This window comes from Protopterus annectens, chromosome 13.part0 (assembly GCF_019279795.1).
Source record: "Protopterus annectens isolate FY-2018-M chromosome 13.part0, PAN1.0, whole genome shotgun sequence".
NCBI classification, from domain to species: domain Eukaryota; kingdom Metazoa; phylum Chordata; order Ceratodontiformes; family Protopteridae; genus Protopterus; species Protopterus annectens.
Window position 1 is genome coordinate 1,067,564,259 of NC_056747.1, and position 20,214 is coordinate 1,067,584,472.

General features: G+C 38.0%; 1 protein-coding gene across 1 annotated transcript in view; it reads right to left on the reverse strand.

The window, feature by feature from the left end:
- The window catches only part of STAC2 (SH3 and cysteine rich domain 2), an 816,617-nt gene that overhangs the window by 24,834 nt on the left and 771,569 nt on the right, over positions 1–20,214 (reverse strand). Inside the window, exon 10 of the mRNA XM_044055061.1 lies at positions 15,843–15,980. Coding sequence (XP_043910996.1) covers positions 15,843–15,980 — 138 coding nt within the window. The remainder of the gene's footprint in view (positions 1–15,842; positions 15,981–20,214) is intronic.

Below are 20,214 nucleotides of genomic sequence, written 5' to 3' on the forward strand. Positions count from 1 at the left end.
ATGCCTAGAATCTCAGGTTATGCATTACCATGAATTCCCAGAGGAATTTGATGTATGTAATTCAAATGTGGCCCAGTAACATTAGACTGCAGTCCACAATGATTTGCCAGTGATATGACAGACAGCCACAAGTAGCATACATATATAGAGGTCATGCTAGAAGCAAGGGTTGCCAGCACACACGTTCCAGATGTCTACCATGACATAGCACATGACTTGGCAGTTGCTCAAATGATTGACATACTGGCTACTGTCCCCCCCTACCTTGTTTTATTACACACAAAACAGGCTGCCTTTTACTCTGTTAATGATACATTTGGGTAACACAGTTACCTTAAACACATATCTTAATTTCAGTGGGATGAGTTTTTGCAATCTGGCTCTGACTGTTCTTCAACCTGCCACAGGTCCCACAGTTACTCTTCTGTGTTGTCGTCCTGCAAAGTCCTCTGCCTCTCTGTCTATACCTACTGCTGGCAGCAGCAGCTTCAGCCTATAGCACACACATCTGTATGCAACAAGTAGCTGCTACAAACATTCTTTGTGTGCTGATGTTGTATTTCTACCCCACTAATTTTCACCCCAACATATGAGAAAAGGGATGGAATCTACTTTGAGGCCTTATACCTTGTTGAGTAGCTGCATGGGATTGGCTGATTATACTGCAAATCAGCTGTGTAGGCTGCATTTAGTATTTCTGAACCACAGATTGGTTCAGATGCAATCAACTGCTAATGAGTGCCATCATAAAAAGGGAAACTTCTAGCTAGGCAAACCAGTGTGTATAAGAGTTGCTTCTTATGTCTAACTCATTGACACATTACTTGTATAGTAGTATTTTTTCAGCAGAGGAGTATTGTACTTCATCAGGTATGTATCCATTTTGTTTCCGACATGATGCATGTGTTTGAATATACTTAGGGAGAATGGAGATTACATCAATAAGCCTTTGTTAGAACTGTACTGATGACATGGCATTGATCTCCAGCCCTGTTCCTAGTTGCATCCACACCCTTTGTATGTTTGACACACTGTTGAATATGAGATATGTAATCAAGTGTGAATACTGATAGCCTTTCTTTACTGCTGTATGCATACATAGTTTACCTGTATGCATGTTATCCTTTCTTGCATTTTCATGACTTTGTATTTCAAGAAACATCATGCATGCAAGTCGCAGGCCAACATTTTCTGAGGCAGAAAATTACCTCATCAGTGAGGCTTTGTGACAACATTACCAGGCTATGCTGCCCTGAGGGAGGGTGAATAGGTCTGAACATGCTGCCCTGTGGGATGATCTGGTGCATAACAAATGCCGAGGGTCACAAAAATTGTACCTATGAGCAGGTGCAACATTCTGCCACTGAACTGATACATGCAGTAAGGAGATGTTCAGCTGATGTGGCCAGGGATCATCAGGTCACTGGTAGTGGCCCTGCAGTAGGAGCTTGTCTCACAGCCACAGAAGAATTCCTCGCAAACCATGCTACACAAGACAGCTCCCAGGCATCCATCAGCCAATATGTTGTGAATGTGGGTGTCACCCTTTTACTCTCAAAATGAGCATCCAGGTATGCTTAGTTAGATCAGCAGTAGAATACTGTTGCATTCATCCTGTCAAGGTGTATCTAGTTTTACATGGGTGATTGACATGAAAGTATTGTCAGGACATTATTGATTGCAATAACTGTCAGCTGTGCAGATTTTTGCAGACTGTCCACGTTGTACGTCATGTATTTGTTGCTCAATCATTTTTTTTGTTTACTGGATAATTATTTCCAAATTATTAGAGATTGGGGTTAGAAATTAATGTGCAGATGTCCAACTCTGTGAGGTTGGGAGGTACAGAAGTCTGTAATAGTGACAACAGTGTATACAGCTTAACATATATTGTACCATAGTACTGCAGAGCATAGTAGTGCAAGTATTAATGTACTGATTTTTCCTTTTTATCACAGGTGACCAGGGAGGTTGGTCTTTGTCCCCTTCACCACCTGATGTCAGTGTCTTTTCAGATGATGGTGACCAAATTGAGGCACAGCTAGGAGTCACAGGGGCTGAATCTGACAAAGAGGTTGACATCCCTTGTCCACCCTCATTATCACTGTACACAGTCAGTATACTCATGCATACCAAGTCCCTTGAGGCCACAGACATTGGACAGTTCAATGGGTGGGGACATTGAAAAGAGAAGTATGGCTTCAGTGACTACTGACAATGGCCATAGCCAAACTGTTGGCAAGGTTCTGCACCTATACCCCCCACACAATACCCTGTGCATGTGATGATAACTGTGCCACATCCCTATCATCTTTCATGGATGCAGGGACATGAAGCTATGTGTCTGATGCACAGGGTGACCATCTACATTAAAAAAATAAATAAAACCCCAAACAACCTGGCTGAAAATGAACTATAAACTTTAATAAAACAAATAACGTAAAATAAAAGGTAAGTTCTTTCACAGATACTCAATCTGCTTCAGACCTTATAAAAAATTAAAGGAAGAGCATTTACAAATCTAGCAAGGTCCAGTTAGGGTTGCCACCTTTTCAAATGCCCAAAGTGGGACATTTTTGGTACAAATGTCAGATTTTGCAGGGCAAAACACACCCACGACCAGTACAAAGGACAGAACTTCACTTTTTGGCCTACATAAAAGCTCATACTTGTAGCATTTTAGTTGCTTATTCCATCTCTTATCACATTTAGGTGTTTCAGATACAGAATAACTGTTTTATGAAACTATTACATGAAATGTAGGAAATATATTTGTCCTAAAATCTCAGGACATTTGCCATTTTTTTGATTTCTTTGCAGGACACAACTGCCCAAAGAGGGACTGTCCCTCCTAAAGTGGGATAGGCGGTAACCCTAGGTCCAATCACATGCAGTCAGCTGACTATTCCCCAATAAATGGATCAACCAATCAAATGTTCCTTATGAGCTAAGCCCCCCCAAGAGTGTAATTCAATGACATAGGGGGTGAGATTTCAACACTGGCTTGAATTAAACCATTCCATTCAATCCTGGTGAAGGTGTGCTTATAAAAGTAGTATCCAATGTAGCTCACGGCATTCTATTATATTACTTTGATCTTAATCCCACACATTCAATGAAGTCAGCTCCAGCACGAAAAACTTGAATGAGTAGTCACTACCTCATTCCATTACATGCTTAGCCAGTGCATTGGTTACTTTCTTTTTATTTATATCATTTATGTACTCCATGACCCTTTCTTTTAATGTGTGATTCATTTTGCCAACATAGAAGGCTCTGCAGACAGTACATTCTGCATAATAAACCAGATCTTTAGTCTTACAGTCAGCATAAAAGTCTATCTCTATTATAAAACCAGTACTGAGTTGCAGAAATGAGGTGTTTGTTAGAATACATTTACAGGCACTACTAGTGCAGCATTTAAAAGTCCTTTTTCGATCAGAGTGAACAGTAGTCTCTGTCAAGGTATAATTGTTGTTTAAGAGAAAGGTTATTCCTAAAACAAAACCTAGGAGAATCATCAATAACCTTTCTGATGTCAGGGTCAGCTTGTAAAATAGACCAATTATTTTTTTCAAAATATTACATACTATGCTCACATCACTCGAATGGGTGAGGCAAATGCTATTCATATGATATGTACCAGCAGGAGTAGCATCTTCAACATTATCATTCCTGGATCTCTCAGAAAAGTAGGGTCTTCCATCACTACTCCTCATATGAAGTACCTCACCATTCAGTCTCATGTAATTTATATCCTTGAGCTAGCAATTCATTCTTAAGAAGTCCAAAAGATGAAGCCAAGGCGTTATCATCTTGTAACCTCATTATTTGCAGGAATTGTCCCTTCATAACATTTCTAGTTAACATGACAAGGATCCATACTGCTAGGATCCATACTGGTTGTGTGTAACAGGGTATTCCTCTTACAAGGTTTCCTGTAGAGATGAGTATGGCAATGCCCCAGTACTCCTTTATCAACTGTAACATCAAAGAAGTATATACTTCCATGGGTAAACCAATAAAGAAACTTTAAAACATCAGTTGCCATGTGTAAAAAAAAAAAATAATAATAATAAAACTATTCAAGATCTGTTCTGTTTCTTTCCATACGAAAAAGGGTCACATAATCTCTATCAATCTTTGTAGAGAAGACATGCAGCATTTCCAATAAAGCCTTGTCAAAGATCGCCTTATACGCAAGGCATATATCGCCTCTGAGTAGTCTGTATTTTGCAGAATAAAGTGACAGTGATTTCAGATAATCCACATAGGACAGATGCTAAAGACCTTGGATTATCCTTGTGAGGAACTTTTGTGGTCTCTCCAAATGCTGCAGGTGATTGGAAAGATGCATACCAAAAGGGGGTTGTATTCCATTATTGGCCTGATGAGGAGAGAATACAGAGAGTTTTTTTAACTTCTTTAATTTTCTGGATGCAGTGGCCTTACTTATGAGATGAGCAATACAGAATGCCCTTCTTACCATTGTGAAGACATGTTGATCAAAGGTAAGGTTACTGTCAATCTGTGTGCGCAGCTCTCTCACCAGTGACTGCCTACTTAGGGTTTTGTTATTGATGTGGTAGCTAGTAGGAACATTGCACATACTGAGAGGGATGATAATACATGTTTTGCATTGAGATTAAGGCCATGACTTTGGCATCAATCATTTGTGTGTATAAAATCACAAGCAGGAAGAAAAAGTCACAAACCAGAGGATGCAGGCAATAAGAGCCAAGGAACCACACCAAAAGAGGATTTTCAGCAAAAAAATTAAGTAGCAAGCACACCTCGAACTCCAACAATCACTTCTAGTTTATTGCAACAGAAACAAGTGTAGATATAAGCACTTCCATCCCAAATAATGACAGGAGCTTCATCAGATACAAACAAACTACAGAAATGCATTAGTTTAACCACTTTTTAACATTATTTCATTTCCTGATCGAGTCAAATGCATTCAATTAATGGTTTAAAGCAACACAGGAATAAAAAAGAAAAAGACAGCAGTAATACATAAAATTAACTGAATTACTGTAGCCACAGATGTAACCATCCCAAAATAAAACTAGACTAGAATAAGTTGTCGAATACCGTTATGTAACAATTTAAATATATAAAGTGTATATGTATAAAACCACTGTCTAAGTTACACATAAACACTATCCTAAATGGATATAAAATGGATATAAAATAGCCCAGGAATACATAATGAGCTTATGGGTTCAACCTAATAGCAAAACAATAACTCCCAATCATCATGACACATATAAAATTCTACAAAAATATGTGAAATAAAATTAAAATTGTTAAAATGAAAATTCATCTGTTCAGCGCTTTAAGTTTTAATAAACAACTAATGGACAAGCTGTCATTCAAACCTGGCCAATGTAGGGTATCTAGTCGTAACTGCCAGGTTAGTTCAGCCTTCTCAAGAAGATAGGGCCATGCAGCCTCCCTGTCATGTCTTTCTTGCACCTCTAAGAAAATAAATTTAAATTTATGATTATGAAAATCTCTATGTGCTTGGCAAGAGCGTTGACTTCACTCTGATCCCTAATGTCTCTCAAATGTTCACTAATCCTGATCTTAAGTTTACGTTCGGTTTTACCAATGTAAAAACATGGGCAGTTTGAACAAATAGTGCAGTAGACTACCCGTTCTGTAACACAACTGCATCTACCTGGGATTCTAACCATGACATTATTAATTCTGCACATATCAGTTTCTGAAATGTGTGAACAAAATTTACAAGTTCCACACTTGAACATATGTCCATATCTGGGTTGTCCAGATGTTTTGTTCAAATATGTTCTTTAAATTATGTCCCTTTTTAAATATGCACAAAGGTTTCTCACTCAGAATGTTAAAGAGGTCCCTCTCATGTCAACGTTAACATCCAATTTTTATTGAGAATGTCCCTTATGTGCATCACATGAAAAAAGGTGAGAAAAGCTAGAGTTGTAGTTAGTAACTACTAGTTCCGTGGAATTACCATTATTCCCATCTGGAATATCATTAGTTTGATAGTTCAAATTCTGAGTGGAAGTGGGAACATTTGTTATTGTCACTATCTCTGAAGTGACTGGCACAGTATTTGAAGGCCTCAAATTAGATGTACCCAAAATTGGCATAAAATGGCCCGGTATTCTTTTAGTTCTCACTTTAGACATAATATTGGTAATTAACTGTAAGGGGTACCTCTCTTAAGGAACATTTCTTTCAAATTCTGGCACTCATTAATAAAGGCTGACCATACAGTAATCACACATGCTGCTCGTACAAATTGTCCTTTTACCACAGCGCGTTCTGTGTAAGGGGGTGACAGCTATCATAATGAAGGAAACTGTTGGAATATGTTTCCTTCCTACATATTTTGGCAACAAATCTTTTTCTACTATATCCATTTTTTAATAACACATCTAGGTATGACATCTCGGTGTTGTTAACATTATGGGTAAACTTCAAAAAAGGGGTGGTCAAATTGATGTAGTCCAAAAATTCAGAAACTTGTTCTTTGGGGCCTTCCCATAAAATAAAGATACCATCCAAATATCTGCGTTTATATCACGCTATCAAAAGATGAAAATAGAGAATGCTATTTCATCGAACATAAAATATCGAAACCACATAATATTGAACATTCAGAACAGCGAATTTTTTCCTTGGGAAATTCACTATTCTGAAACACATACACACAACACAAGCACCCCTAAAAAACATCAATCCACACACATACACTTATAATCCTACAACTAACCCTACACTAAACTGTACATACACTACTATCTATCCACTTACCTTAACCCAAACCCTAACCCTAAGGTCCATCACTATCGCACACTCACCTAACCCGTGCCCTAACCCTAACTCACTTAACCCACTCCAAACCCTAACTTACCTAACCCGCACCCTAACTCTAACTCACCTAACCCACGCCCTAACCCTAACTTACCTAACCCGCATCCTAACTCTAACAGCCACACAATCGCACACTTACCTGAACCCGACCCGTAACTTTCCACCACAGCACTGAAAATAGCGAAGCCACAGAGCAGGCCAACCGAGTTCTTGAATTATTTCCCTAGGAAAGAATTCGGTGTTCTGCAGCTTTGCTATTTTTAGCGTTCGCTCAAAATGGGTCGATATTAGAACATTCCAAGTTTTAAAACTTTGATGTTCTGATATAGACCCAAATATCTCATGTAAGTGTGACAACATTGGAAAAAAGTAGATGTCCTCAAAAATCTCTTCTCCCATTCAAGCATAACAATGTTTGCACAGAGCCCACCACAAGCAGAACCCATCATAACACCTTGCAATTGTAAATAGTATTCATTGTCAAACAGGATATAATTATTCCTAAGGACCATGTATAATAACTATTCATAAACATTTATGCACTCCTGTGCAACCCCTTTTGAATGGAGAAAATCACAAAACCATTCAACCCCTAATGTGTGTGGGATTACAGAGTATAAATCAACCACATCTATTGTAATAAATAGAAAATCTGGGTTGAAACTGATATTTATTTTACTGAAAAAATCCAACGAATCAATACACGAATGAGTTTCCTCATGTAAAAAATGCTTTAACTGAACATCCAGAAATTTCACAAGAGGGTGGGTGACTGAACCCCGAACATCCACAATTGGGCACATGGGGGGTACCTGAATGTTTTTATGGAGCTTCGGTAGTCCAAAGGTGGTTGGTGTAATGGGAAATTCAACCAACAAGTAATGTAATTCATGAATAGTAATGGACCCCTCAATAAACAGGTCCTGAAGGAATCCATTAATTTTCCTGTAAGAACCATTAAGTTCATTTAAAGAACTCTTGGAATAAGTTTCATTGTTCAAAATACTCTTCATTTTTGAAATATAATCCTCAGTTTTATAATAACAACCCCACCCTCTTTGTCCGTTTTCATTATTCTAATACCATGCATTTGTTTCAACCTTTCTAACTCATTTTCTTCATCCCTTGTTAGATTCATGGTAAAATTCTTACTTCTGGATTTATAGCATAATTTTTTTATGTCTAATTCACATATTCTTTCATGTGTATATATGTGTATATATATATATATATATATATATATATATATATATATATATATATATATATATATATATATATTTGTGTGTGTGTGTGTGTATATATATATATATATATATATGTATATAGATATATGTGTGTGTGTGTGTGTGTGTGTATATATGTATATATAGATATATCTGTGTGTGTGTGTGTGTGTGTGTGTGTGTGTATATATATATATATATATATATATAGATATATATATATATAAATAAATATAAATAAATATATAGATATATCTGTGGACATGTGCTTGGAGTATACTGCTGGGCTCCATCAGATATACTGAGGGACGAGAACTGTGACTTCAGAAGCCCAAACACATGCTCTATGATGTTCCTAGTTTGTGCACATGTCTTATTATGGCATCATTCCATGTGTGTGTGTATTTTTGATGGGTGTTATCATCCACAGTTCAAAAGGCATAGCTAGCATCCCAAAGTAAATGGCCATGTGGGATGTCCCCCTTAGCAAACATCTGGTACAGCTGTGATGTGTGCCACTTATGGGAGTTCTGATAACTGCCAGGCTTGTCAGGACACACATTCATGATAATCCCCTGGGCATTGCACACATCTTAGCAGTTGATGGAGGGGTATCCCTTGCTGTTAATGTAGATTCTACCCTGCTCACCAGGCGGTGTCTTGATGTGCACATGTGCAATCAATGGCAGCCAGTAAGTCAGGTGGTGTGTTACATAGTAGAAGTGTTGCATATTGCTGGCCCACACCTCAGAGGAAAGGGGAAAATATATGTGCTCACTGGCATGTGGCAGCATGGCATCCAGGAATTGGTGGAGTATCCTGGATGCAGATGTCTGTGCACCACCATCATGTACCTAGTTGGTCTTTGAAAAGGAGCTGTTGCTAGTATCCTAAGGGCTACACATACCGTAGTTTCCACTGGGAGGGTTTCCCCTCTGTTAGGTCTGGCTCTGAGTTGACAGCAGCAGAGCTCTCTGAGGTCTTGTAATATGTCCCTGTCCACCCTGTAGCTTTCTACAATATCCAGATCATGTAGCTCCTGGAAGGATACCCTGGGCCAAAACACTCTTTTCCTCCTCGGCCTTGGCCTGTTGTCAGCAACACCAGCAGCATAGACTTCAGCCTCTAGCACATACAGATGTAGAATAGCTGCAGCAGCCCCTAGCATTACCTTAGTTAAAATTTTCAAGTCTCTACTCTAATGGTTGAGACCACTAAGGAAAAATCAGAATGTAGAGAGCATGCATACTTTATACAGTTGTGGAGTATGTCAACCATGTGGGATTGGCTAATTATTATGCAGCTCACCTGCTTAGGATATAATTGACATGATTTAGAGGCCCGACTTTACTATGCTGTGCAGCACTGTGTGCAGTGTCACGCAGCATATCTTACACAAATCTATATATTATTAATTGAATATATCTGGTTTCCATTTATACCTGGCTATGTCATGGCTGGAATGTGGGTGGTCTGGTCACACGACCACACTAAGCTATGCCCAAACCATTTGCAGCAAGCAGAGCACTACGCAAATATGTGCACTGAGCACACTATACCCTAAATGTAACAAGACATGCCCTCCAGATATCCACATCCAGTGGGAATATAAACATTGTATAGGAGCCTATAGGAAGTGGATATGTGGATACAGTTGCTCCCTTTAGCGATTCAACAAATCCAGGCCATTTACCCCTCATTTGCATAATATTCATGCTGACAGCCTTGAAACGTCATGGTTCATAGCTGTGGAAGCTGGAACAGCATGAATGCCCGATTGTACAGACCCAATGCAAGGTCCTACAGTACATTTTGTCTAAAGTACATTATGTGTTATTTTATCATTTTCTTTTTATTTTATGTTAAGCATGTTTGTGCAATGTAGTGCATAGTGCAAACATGTGGAAATTATTAAAAAAATTATTAATTTCAAATAATCCCTACCATTTTTAGACATCTACAATGTATGTTTTGCACATTTATGTATGTGACCTTACCTTTTCAGGGGAATTATGTTCATATTTGTGGACTTTTACATCCTCTTCTTTCAGTGTAGACTCCTGTACATGGAAAATGTCTGTGTGTGCTACTGACACAGACATGGAGTCTACACAGATTCATTACAGCTTGTTGGAATGCTCCACCTGGTTAATCTACATAAAAGTCACCTAATTAAGGCAAAATTTGCATTGCATAAAAGGTTCCTTGGCTGCACATATTTGTGCATCCGTTCATGACATTACAAGGAGTTTAATAAATCTAAAACTGTTCGTGCCCATGTGCACATAGCTACACAATGTACACATGACAAAAAGCTTCTTGTTAGCTTCATTTACTTTCCCTTATAGATTAGATATAGATATATATGGATTTACATCAAATCATCGAAGACTCACATTATCAGCGAACCTCATTTCATCAACTTCCATTATATCAAACTCCCAGAGGTACAAAGACGAAACCCTGGGAAAGGAACCACTAAACCACCAGGACAAACACAAGCAAATAAATACCCCCCCATACTCCCGACGTGGGGGACTGTGCTCCCCACACCCCTCCTAACTAAATATACCAACTCTGAGATTGCACTACAGTGGAGTAAGGGCTAAGTGAACCATGGTGGCCAACTGTTTCCTTTCCCAGGGTTTCCTTTTCGTAGCTCCAGGAGTTCGATATAATGGAAGTCGATGAACTGAGATTTGCTGAAACGGGATTCAATAAAGTGAGTTTTTGATAATTTCAGGTAGCCCATATATATATATATATATATATATATATATATATATATATATATTTGCGTGTGTGTGTGTGTGTGTGTGTGTGTGTGTGTCTGTGTGTATATATACACACACACACACACACACACATATATATATATATTTATACACATATATCGACACATATACATACACACACCACGCACATGCACACACCACGCACATGCACAGCTATATATCTATATGCATATCAATAGATATAAATATACTAACTTCACTATTGCTGTACCTTTGAGTAAGGAGATTATTCTGAGATACTGCAGTCTTGGAATTAATATAAATTTCCCTTAAAGTCTTTACATTTTTAATATAGCAATTATTGTCTTTGGACTTTCAACTACCAACCTCAGGCACTATCAAAATATGTAAATATGATAAACAATCTGTGTTTTCAATGATATTTGAAATAGTACATTTTATCAAAAGATGATCCCTTAACTGCTACACTAAGTGTATAAGTGTACTTGATCTGTGTTCTAGAACATCCCTACCACATTTGCTGTGCTTTTAATCACTCAGAAAGGGTACATTAAGAGTACATGTAGTCTACACTTTGTGGAAACCTTTATGGATTCCCCTAGATGTTTAAGGCTGCAAGAAAATCAGTTGGAAAATTAAAATTGGGAAGAAGAAAGTGTGAGTTATGCTTGTGCTGTCTGTTCAATCAGAAAAGTGAACACTTAGTGTAGGCATGAATGAATCCCTGGGATAGTACTGTATCAAACAGCAATAAAGTATACACACAAATACAAAAAGCAATAAAACAAACATTAAAATGAACAATCCTAAGCTACATGCCAAATCAAATCTGTGAAGGTACAGAAAGTATAGATCAAATTGTAACCAATTTTCATGAATCCAGTTGCCATAGCTATGGCATCAGCATGTGAAAAAACTAAAGGGCACTGAGGTCATAAATACATTAGTCTACAATGAAGTGCAGAATTAAGGCACCACAGTGAATGCAATAACGTCACAAACTTTCAATGTGATTACAGATTTCCTGAGTGCCATAAACATACTTTTGCTTTGTTTATTACATAATCTGTCCAAATGAATGACCAATAAGATAAGTCAACATTTAATCCAACCCTAAGCCTCTGACATACCTGTTATAGTGAGAAGGGAGCCAAAAAATGAAATACTAATCTCTATAATTATATAGGCTTCAAAACTCTGACCATCCCTCCTCTAAATTAAATCATGGAATTTTCAGCAGGATTCTACAAGGAATAAATTCCACTAAAACATATAAGTAATTCATACCTGAAATTCTTTGACGGTCATATGGCCTTGTTCTCTATTTCCCTGGTATGACTTTATGCATTTCCATACATTCTCTCCTGGTCGAACTCGTTGTACAAAATTGGCAGGAAAAAATCCAACCTTATCACCTTTCTTTCCCTAAAAGAAAAAGTAAAATGGAATGTTAAAGTACCGTTTCCTACCCGGCATACCATAGAGCAACTCATCAAATACCCTGTCATGAAAAGGGTATGGTCAAATGATTAGGTTTGCTGAAATTGTTGTGCACTAAACACTGAGCCATGGATACAAAAGACCTGATAACGAATCTAACTGGTTATTATATACAGGTGATAAAGAAGCATGAGATGGGAACTGTAATAAGTAGTGATACATCTGCCTTGTAGACTCCATTAAAATCTGCTTGGCACAACTAGGACATGATGGAGTGAAAGGTGTGGATGAGGCTTAACTGTGTCACATGATTTGTGAATTTTTTAAAGCTGGGGTTGGTGCAAATGCATTATGGGCAAATGCCCTACTCCACTGAGGAACTTGCTAGCAAAGAGATAAAGTGGTATTAAGAGGTTATGGGCAATTGTTCAGATGAAATCCAGGATGCAATATGATTGACGAAGATCATGAGCATGCATGCATGATTCCTGATGCATTACACACCTCAGTTGTTGAGAACTAGGCAGGTCTCATAAGGCATGTCCTCTGTGTCCTGTACCATTTGCATTAGGTGCAGATGGCCCAGAACATGGATTTTTCCCATTTACTCATTAGACGCAGGATATGTGTGTGTCATGCATTGCATGTTTTTTTGAGTTGTAGGCTTCACATCTATAAGTCCCTCCAAAGATCAAACTGTGGCAGCAGCAAGGAAGGAGGTGACATTTCTCGGTTCTTCTCCTTCCATATGTTCAATGTAGAATTGGTCAAATAAATTAAAAAAGGCCCTTCATGCTGCAGTAATAGTGGCTTTTAATACAGAAATTAAAGGCAAGTTAGTATAATACAAACAGGAAGTGCAACACAAAGTGAGACAAAATCAGGTTTATGGTATATTTAGGAAGAAAGCCAAGGAAGAGATAGTGACAGAAGTAAGGAAATGAAGGTATTTATTCACATTTAGGGATATAATTTATCCTGGTGTTGAGCGTGAAGAGAGCCGCCTTTTGGCATAATTAATTTTTCAGAAAGACTTTGAAGGATGGGAGGGAGGGTATTGACCTGATGTAGAGATAAGGAGTTCCAGGCCTTAGCAAGATGATGTGAGTACAGATGATGCCCAGCAGATTTGCTAAGTTTGTGGACAGACAGGAGTGTTTGGACATTGCATCGTAATGACCGACTAGGAATATAGTTGTGTAGAACATTATTTAGTGCTGGACAAGCAGACAAATTTGGGATAATTTTATAGGTGGTAAGAAGTTGTGTGTAGGTTAGTTGATGGGGTAATTGTAAGCAATCTACTTTCAGGCAATCACTTGCCTGAAAAGACAAGGACTTGACCCCGTGAATTTTTTATTTAAGCAATGTAGTGCATACTGCAAACATGTGGAAATTATTAAAAAAATATATTATTAATTTCATATATTCCCTGCCTTTTTTAAACATCCACAATGTATGTTTTGCACATTTATGTATGTGATCTCATCTTTTCAGGGGAATTATGTTCATATTTGTGGACTTTTACATCCCCTTGTTTCAGTGTAGAATCCTGTACATGGAAAATGTCTGTGTGTGCTACTGACACAGACATGGAGTCTACACAGATTCATTATAGCTTCTTGGAATGCTCCACCTGGTTAATCTACATAAAAGTCACCTAATTAAGGCAAAATTTGCATTGCATGAAAGGTTCCTTGGCTGCACATATTTGTGCATCCGTTCATGACATTACAAGGAGTTTAATAAATCTAAAACTGTTCGTGCCCATGTGCACATAGCTACACAATGTACACATGACAAAAAGCTTCTTGTTAGCTTCATTTACTTTCCCTTATAGATTAGATATAGATATATATGGATTTACATCAAATTATCGAAGACTCACATTATCAGCGAACCTCATTTCATCAACTTCCATTATATCAAACTCCCAGAGGTACAAAGATGAAACCCTGGGAAAGGAACCACTAAACCACCAGGACAAACACAAGCAAATAAATACCCCCCCCATACTCCCGACGTGGGGGACTGTGCTCCCTACACCCCTCCTAACTAAATATACCAACTCTGAGATTGCACTACAGTGGAGTAAGGGCTAAGTGAACCATGGTGGCCAACTGTTTCCTTTCCCAGGGTTTCCTTTTCGTAGCTCCAGGAGTTCGATATAATGGAAGTCGATGAAGTGAGATTTGCTGAAACGGGATTCAATAAAGTGAGCTTTTGATAATTTCAGGTAGCCCATATATATATATATATATATATATATATATATATATATATATATATATTTGTGTGTGTGTGTGTGTGTGTGTGTGTGTGTGTGTGTGTGTATATATACACACACACACACACACACACATATATATATATGTGTATATATATATATATATATATATATATATATATTTATACACATATATCGACACATATACATACACACACCACGCACATGCACAGCTATATATCTATATGCATATCAATAGATATAAATATACTAACTTCACTATTGCTGTACCTTTGAGTAAGGAGATTATTCTGAGATACTGCAGTCTTGGAATTAATATAAATTTCCCTTAAAGTCTTTACATTTTTAATATAGCAATTATTGTCTTTGGACTTTCAACTGCCAACCTCAGACACTATCAAAATATGTAAATATGATAAACAATCTGTGTTTTCAATGATATTTGAAATAGTACATTTTATCAAAAGATGATCCCTTAACTGCTACACTAAGTGTATAAGTGTACTTGATCTGTGTTCTAGAACATCCCTACCACATTTGCTGTGCTTTTAATCACTCAGAAAGGGTACATTAAGAGTACATGTAGTCTACACTTTGTGGAAACCTTTATGGATTCCCCTAGATGTTTAAGGCTGCAAGAAAATCAGTTGGAAAATTAAAATTGGGAAGAAGAAAGTGTGAGTTATGCTTGTGCTGTCTGTTCAATTAGAAAAGTGAACACTTAGTGTAGGCATGAATGAATCCCTGGGATAGTACTGTATCAAACAGCAATAAAGTATACACACAAATACAAAAAGCAATAAAACAAACATTAAAATGAACAATCCTAAGGTACATGCCAAATCAAATCTGTGAAGGTACAGAAAGTATAGATCAAATTGTAACCAATTTTCATGAATCCAGTTGCCATAGCTATGGCATCAGCATGTGAAAAAACTAAAGGGCACTGAGGTCATAAATACATTAGTCTACAATGAAGTGCAGAATTAAGGCAGCACAGTGAAATGCAATAACGTCACAAACTTTCAATGTGATTACAGATTTCCTGAGTGCCATAAACATACTTTTGCTTTGTTTATTACATAATCTGTCCAAATGAATGACCAATAAGATAAGTCAACATTTAATCCAACCCTAAGCCTCTGACATACCTGTTATAGTGAGAAGGGAGCCAAAAAATGAAATACTAATCTCTATAATTATATAGGCTTCAAAACTCTGAGCATCCCTCCTCTAAATTAAATCATGGAATTTTCAGCAGGATTCTACAAGGAATAAATTCCACTAAAACATATAAGTAATTCATACCTGAAATTCTTTGACGGTCATATGGCCTTGTTCTCTATTTCCCTGGTATGACTTTATGCATTTCCATACATTCTCTCCTGGTCGAACCCGTTGTACAAAATTGGCAGGAAAAAATCCAACCTTATCACCTTTCTTTCCCTAAAAGAAAAAGTCAAATGGAATGTTAAAGTACCGTTTCCTACCCGGCATACCATAGAGCAACTCATCAAATACCCTGTCATGAAAAGGGTATGGTCAAATGATTAGGTTTGCTGAAATTGTTGTGCACTAAACACTGAGCCATGGATACAAAAGACCTGATAACGAATCTAACTGGTTATTATATACAGGTGATAAAGCAGCATGAGATGGGAGCTGTAATAAGTAGTGATACATCTGCCTTGTAGACTCCATTAAGATCTGCTTGGCACAACTAGGACATGATGGAGTGAAAGGTGTGGATGAGGCTTAACTGTGTCACATGATTTGTGAATTTTTTAAAGCTGGGGTTGGTGCAAATGCATTATGGGCAAATGCCCTGCTCCACTGAGGAACTTGCTAGCAAAGAGATAAAGTGGTATTAAGAGGTTATGGGCAATTGTTCAGATGAAATCCAGGATGCAATATGATTGACGAAGATCATGAGCATGCATGCATGATTCCTGATGCATTACACACCTCAGTTGTTGAGAACTAGGCAGGTCTCATAAGGCATGTCCTCTGTGTCCTGTACCATTTGCATTAGGTGCAGATGGCCCAGAACATGGATTTTTCCCATTTACTCATTAGACGCAGGATATGTGTGTGTCATGCATTGCATGTTTTTTGAGTTGTAGGCTTCACATCTATAAGTCCCTCCAAATATCAAACTATGGCAGCAGCAAGGAAGGAGGTGACATTTCTCGGTTCTTCTCCTTCCATATGTTCAATGTAGAATTGGTCAAATAAATTAAAAAAGGACCTTCATGCTGCAGTAATAGTGGCTTTTAATACAGAAATTAAAGGCAAGTTAGTATAATACAAACAGGAAGAGCAACACAAAGTGAGACAAAATCAGGTTTATGGTATATTTAGGAAGAAAGCCAAGGAAGAGATAGTGACAGAAGTAAGGAAATGAAGGTATTTATTCACATTTAGGGATATAATTTATCCTGGTGTTGAGCGTGAAGAGAGCCGGCTTTTGGCATAATTAATTTTTCAGAAAGGCTTTGAAGGATGGGAGGGTATTGACCTGATGTAGAGATAAGGAGTTCCAGGCCTTAGCAAGATGATGTGAGTACAGATGATGCCCAGCAGATTTGCTAAGTTTGTGGACAGACAGGAGTGTTTGGACATTGCAGCGTAATGACCGACTAGGAATATAGTTGTGTAGAACATTATTTAGTGCTGGACAAGCAGACAAATTTGGGATAATTTTATAGGTGGTAAGAAGTTGTGTGTAGGTTAGTTGATGGGGTAATTCTAACCAATCTACTTTCAGGCAATCACTTGCTGAAAAGACAAGGACTTGACCTCCCAACAGCACAATCCTACTATGTTTATACATATAACAAATAAAAGCACTGATTGTGAAACTGTGGAAATAAAACAGAATTTGACAGCTCTGTAAAATAAAATGTTTATTTTGTAAGTGCTCTTGTCTCACTTAGAAGAAAGAAACATTAGACTTCATCAGTCTGTAGAAGTCTTCCTTTAAGTGAAAGCACTTACAAATTAAAAGCTTCATTTACTGAGTCCTGCAAATTTCTTTTATTTCCACAGTTTCACAATCAGTGTTTTGTTTGTTTTATTTTCTTAGCTTGCCCTGCTGAAATGTTCATTCTGCTGTACTTGTGAGGTTATCTCTATACATATGGGTCCCTAAATCTAAATTTAAAAGTCCCACCCACTCTCTTACCATTTCTCCAAACTTCCTTTCCTAACCCTAACCATAAAGCTCCCAGTTGCTGCCTAATCTTACTCCCAAGCCCCACTCCCTAAACATAAAACTCCCAGTGACTTACTAACCCTAATTGCAAGCATTGCTTTCTAACCATAAAACTCCCAGTTGCCCCATAGCCCTAATCCCACACCATACTTCCTACACCTAAAACTTTCACTCACTTCCTAAACCTAAACTTAAACTATGCTCCCTAAACCTAAAACTATTTGTTCCGTGATTTTAATCCCAAACCCCGGTCTGTAAATCTAACCCTACAATTTCTACCTGGTCCCTAAACCTTGCATACTAAACTTACCCATAACCCAATATCCCCCAGACACCCTCTAGCCTGAAACTTAAAACGTCCACTATACTATCCCAGACATACCTGTATTTATTAATTAAGGTAGGGTGGAAGGACAGCTACAGGAACATAAAAACACAGAGAATACAAGGGCTTCATGTCAGTACAAGATTTGTAGAGTTAGATACCAGGAAGAAGTAGAAACAAGACAGGATTCTTGGAAACCTGGATGCTGTGAATATGACAGCTATGATGCAGGAGGTGGAAGCACTCAAGGTTAAGAATAAGATAATCAATCTGTCGGCTGATATTGCTGATAAAAGAATTGGAGACCAAGAAGAGAAGTATAATGGTAAGACAATGAGATGGAAAAGCTTAGAGTGATACTCAAGACTAAACAAGAAGCTAGAAGAATTAGATACTCATCCCAGAGAGGAGAATATTGAGTCTGTGAGACTAAGAGGAGTAAAGATTGGTGGGGCCTGACCCAACTTCCTTGGTATACTATTGCATAAAGGAGATGGTAAAAAATTTACCTCACTTGGAGCTGCAACAATACAGAATACAAAGAGCTTGAAGAATCTTTGCAACACCAAATAAACAGTGGCATTTTGTTGTAAAACACCACAGCTATCACACTGAAGAGGGAATATTCAGGCAAGCCATGGTCAGGAAGAGGTTAATATGGTCAAGCAAACCATGGTCAGGAGAGGGTTGAAAATGGTGAGCATGCTGATGTGCACTGATGAAGACTTCTCTCCATTAATAAGCTAAAAGAGACTAAACTCTTTCTAGCCTTGAGGGTTAAGAGCTGGGGACAGCTGTGATCTGCGTCAAGCCTCATGTGATACTAAGGGTTATCTGGCAAGCCTCAGTATACTGGTCTTATTCTCTGGAGCAAGCTTTGAAATGAGGCATGGAGACCATACAAGAGAGAGAAAGATGCATGATGGGCACTGGTCAACTATGCAGAAGGGGAATAGAGGGGAGACAATCCAGCCCAGCAAACTGAGTGAGAATCACTCAGCTGCTGAATAGAGACCTTCAGAGTGACAGCTAATTGTGGGGAGCCTGGTCATGTTAAGGGGAGAAAATAGCAATGAAGAATATTCAGAGACGTGCCCAGACAAGATAGATGTCATAAGTTTGATGATCTCGATGTATTTGAGCCCCAAAGATTAACTAAGGTGGTTATGTCAAGAGTGAGATAAAAGAAAGGAGACATGTTTCAAAGATGCTAGTTATGTATCAAAGTAGGTGGAAGAGTTTTTTTTTTTTTTTTGGCCAACTAAAGAGTACAGGAATCAGCATTCAAGCAGCTGGAAATGAAATGTGGATAGGCTAATGGAAAGTATTGTTTCTGTACTTACAGGCAAATTCTGGACAAATTCTTTCTTCTTTTGACGTTCTTGTATGAAATGTAAGAAAGTGACATTGTGGTGCTCCTTAGTGACAGCATTGTCCTGAATAGCATAAGAAGCTAAGCTGAGAGAGGAGGATGGGTACCTTACCAGAGGATTGGTAAGGGTTGCGAGACCAATTGTTCTGGTGATTAGGAAAGTGCAAATCTATCTTGTGCAGCATGGACATTAGCCCAAATAAGGCAACAAAAGTAAATAATGTAATATATTATAAGGCTCCCTATTGAAATGTTGTCAATCATAATGGAAAGTGCTGACTGACTGAAAAAAATGGAAAATCCAGGAGTGACTCTCGAACATCATTCTTAGGAGTGACTCTCGAACATCATTCTTAGGAGTGACTCTCGAACATCATTCTTAGGAGTGACTCTCGAACATCATTCTTCTTCATTTTTTTATTGGGAGTGAGCCCCAATGCTTGGCAATCCCCCCTCACCCACAAACGTATATATACCACCTCTGAGATCAACATGCCTTGGAAAAAGGGAATATTTCAAAAAATGGCCATCTTGGACTTGGGCAGTGTGGTGAAAGTATGGATGAGGAGGGAGTCAACAGTTTACATAAGTGGTGGAAAATGTGAGAAAGTGGTGAAACTGTGCAAGGTGCTCCAGGAGCAATGGGTTCAGTTTATGGTAAGAAGACAAATAATGGTAGGATGTTCTGTTTGTATGGTACAACACACAAAGTTTGGAAATAATACTCATAGCTTGGTCAAAAAGATTATAAGAACGGGCTGAAAGATGT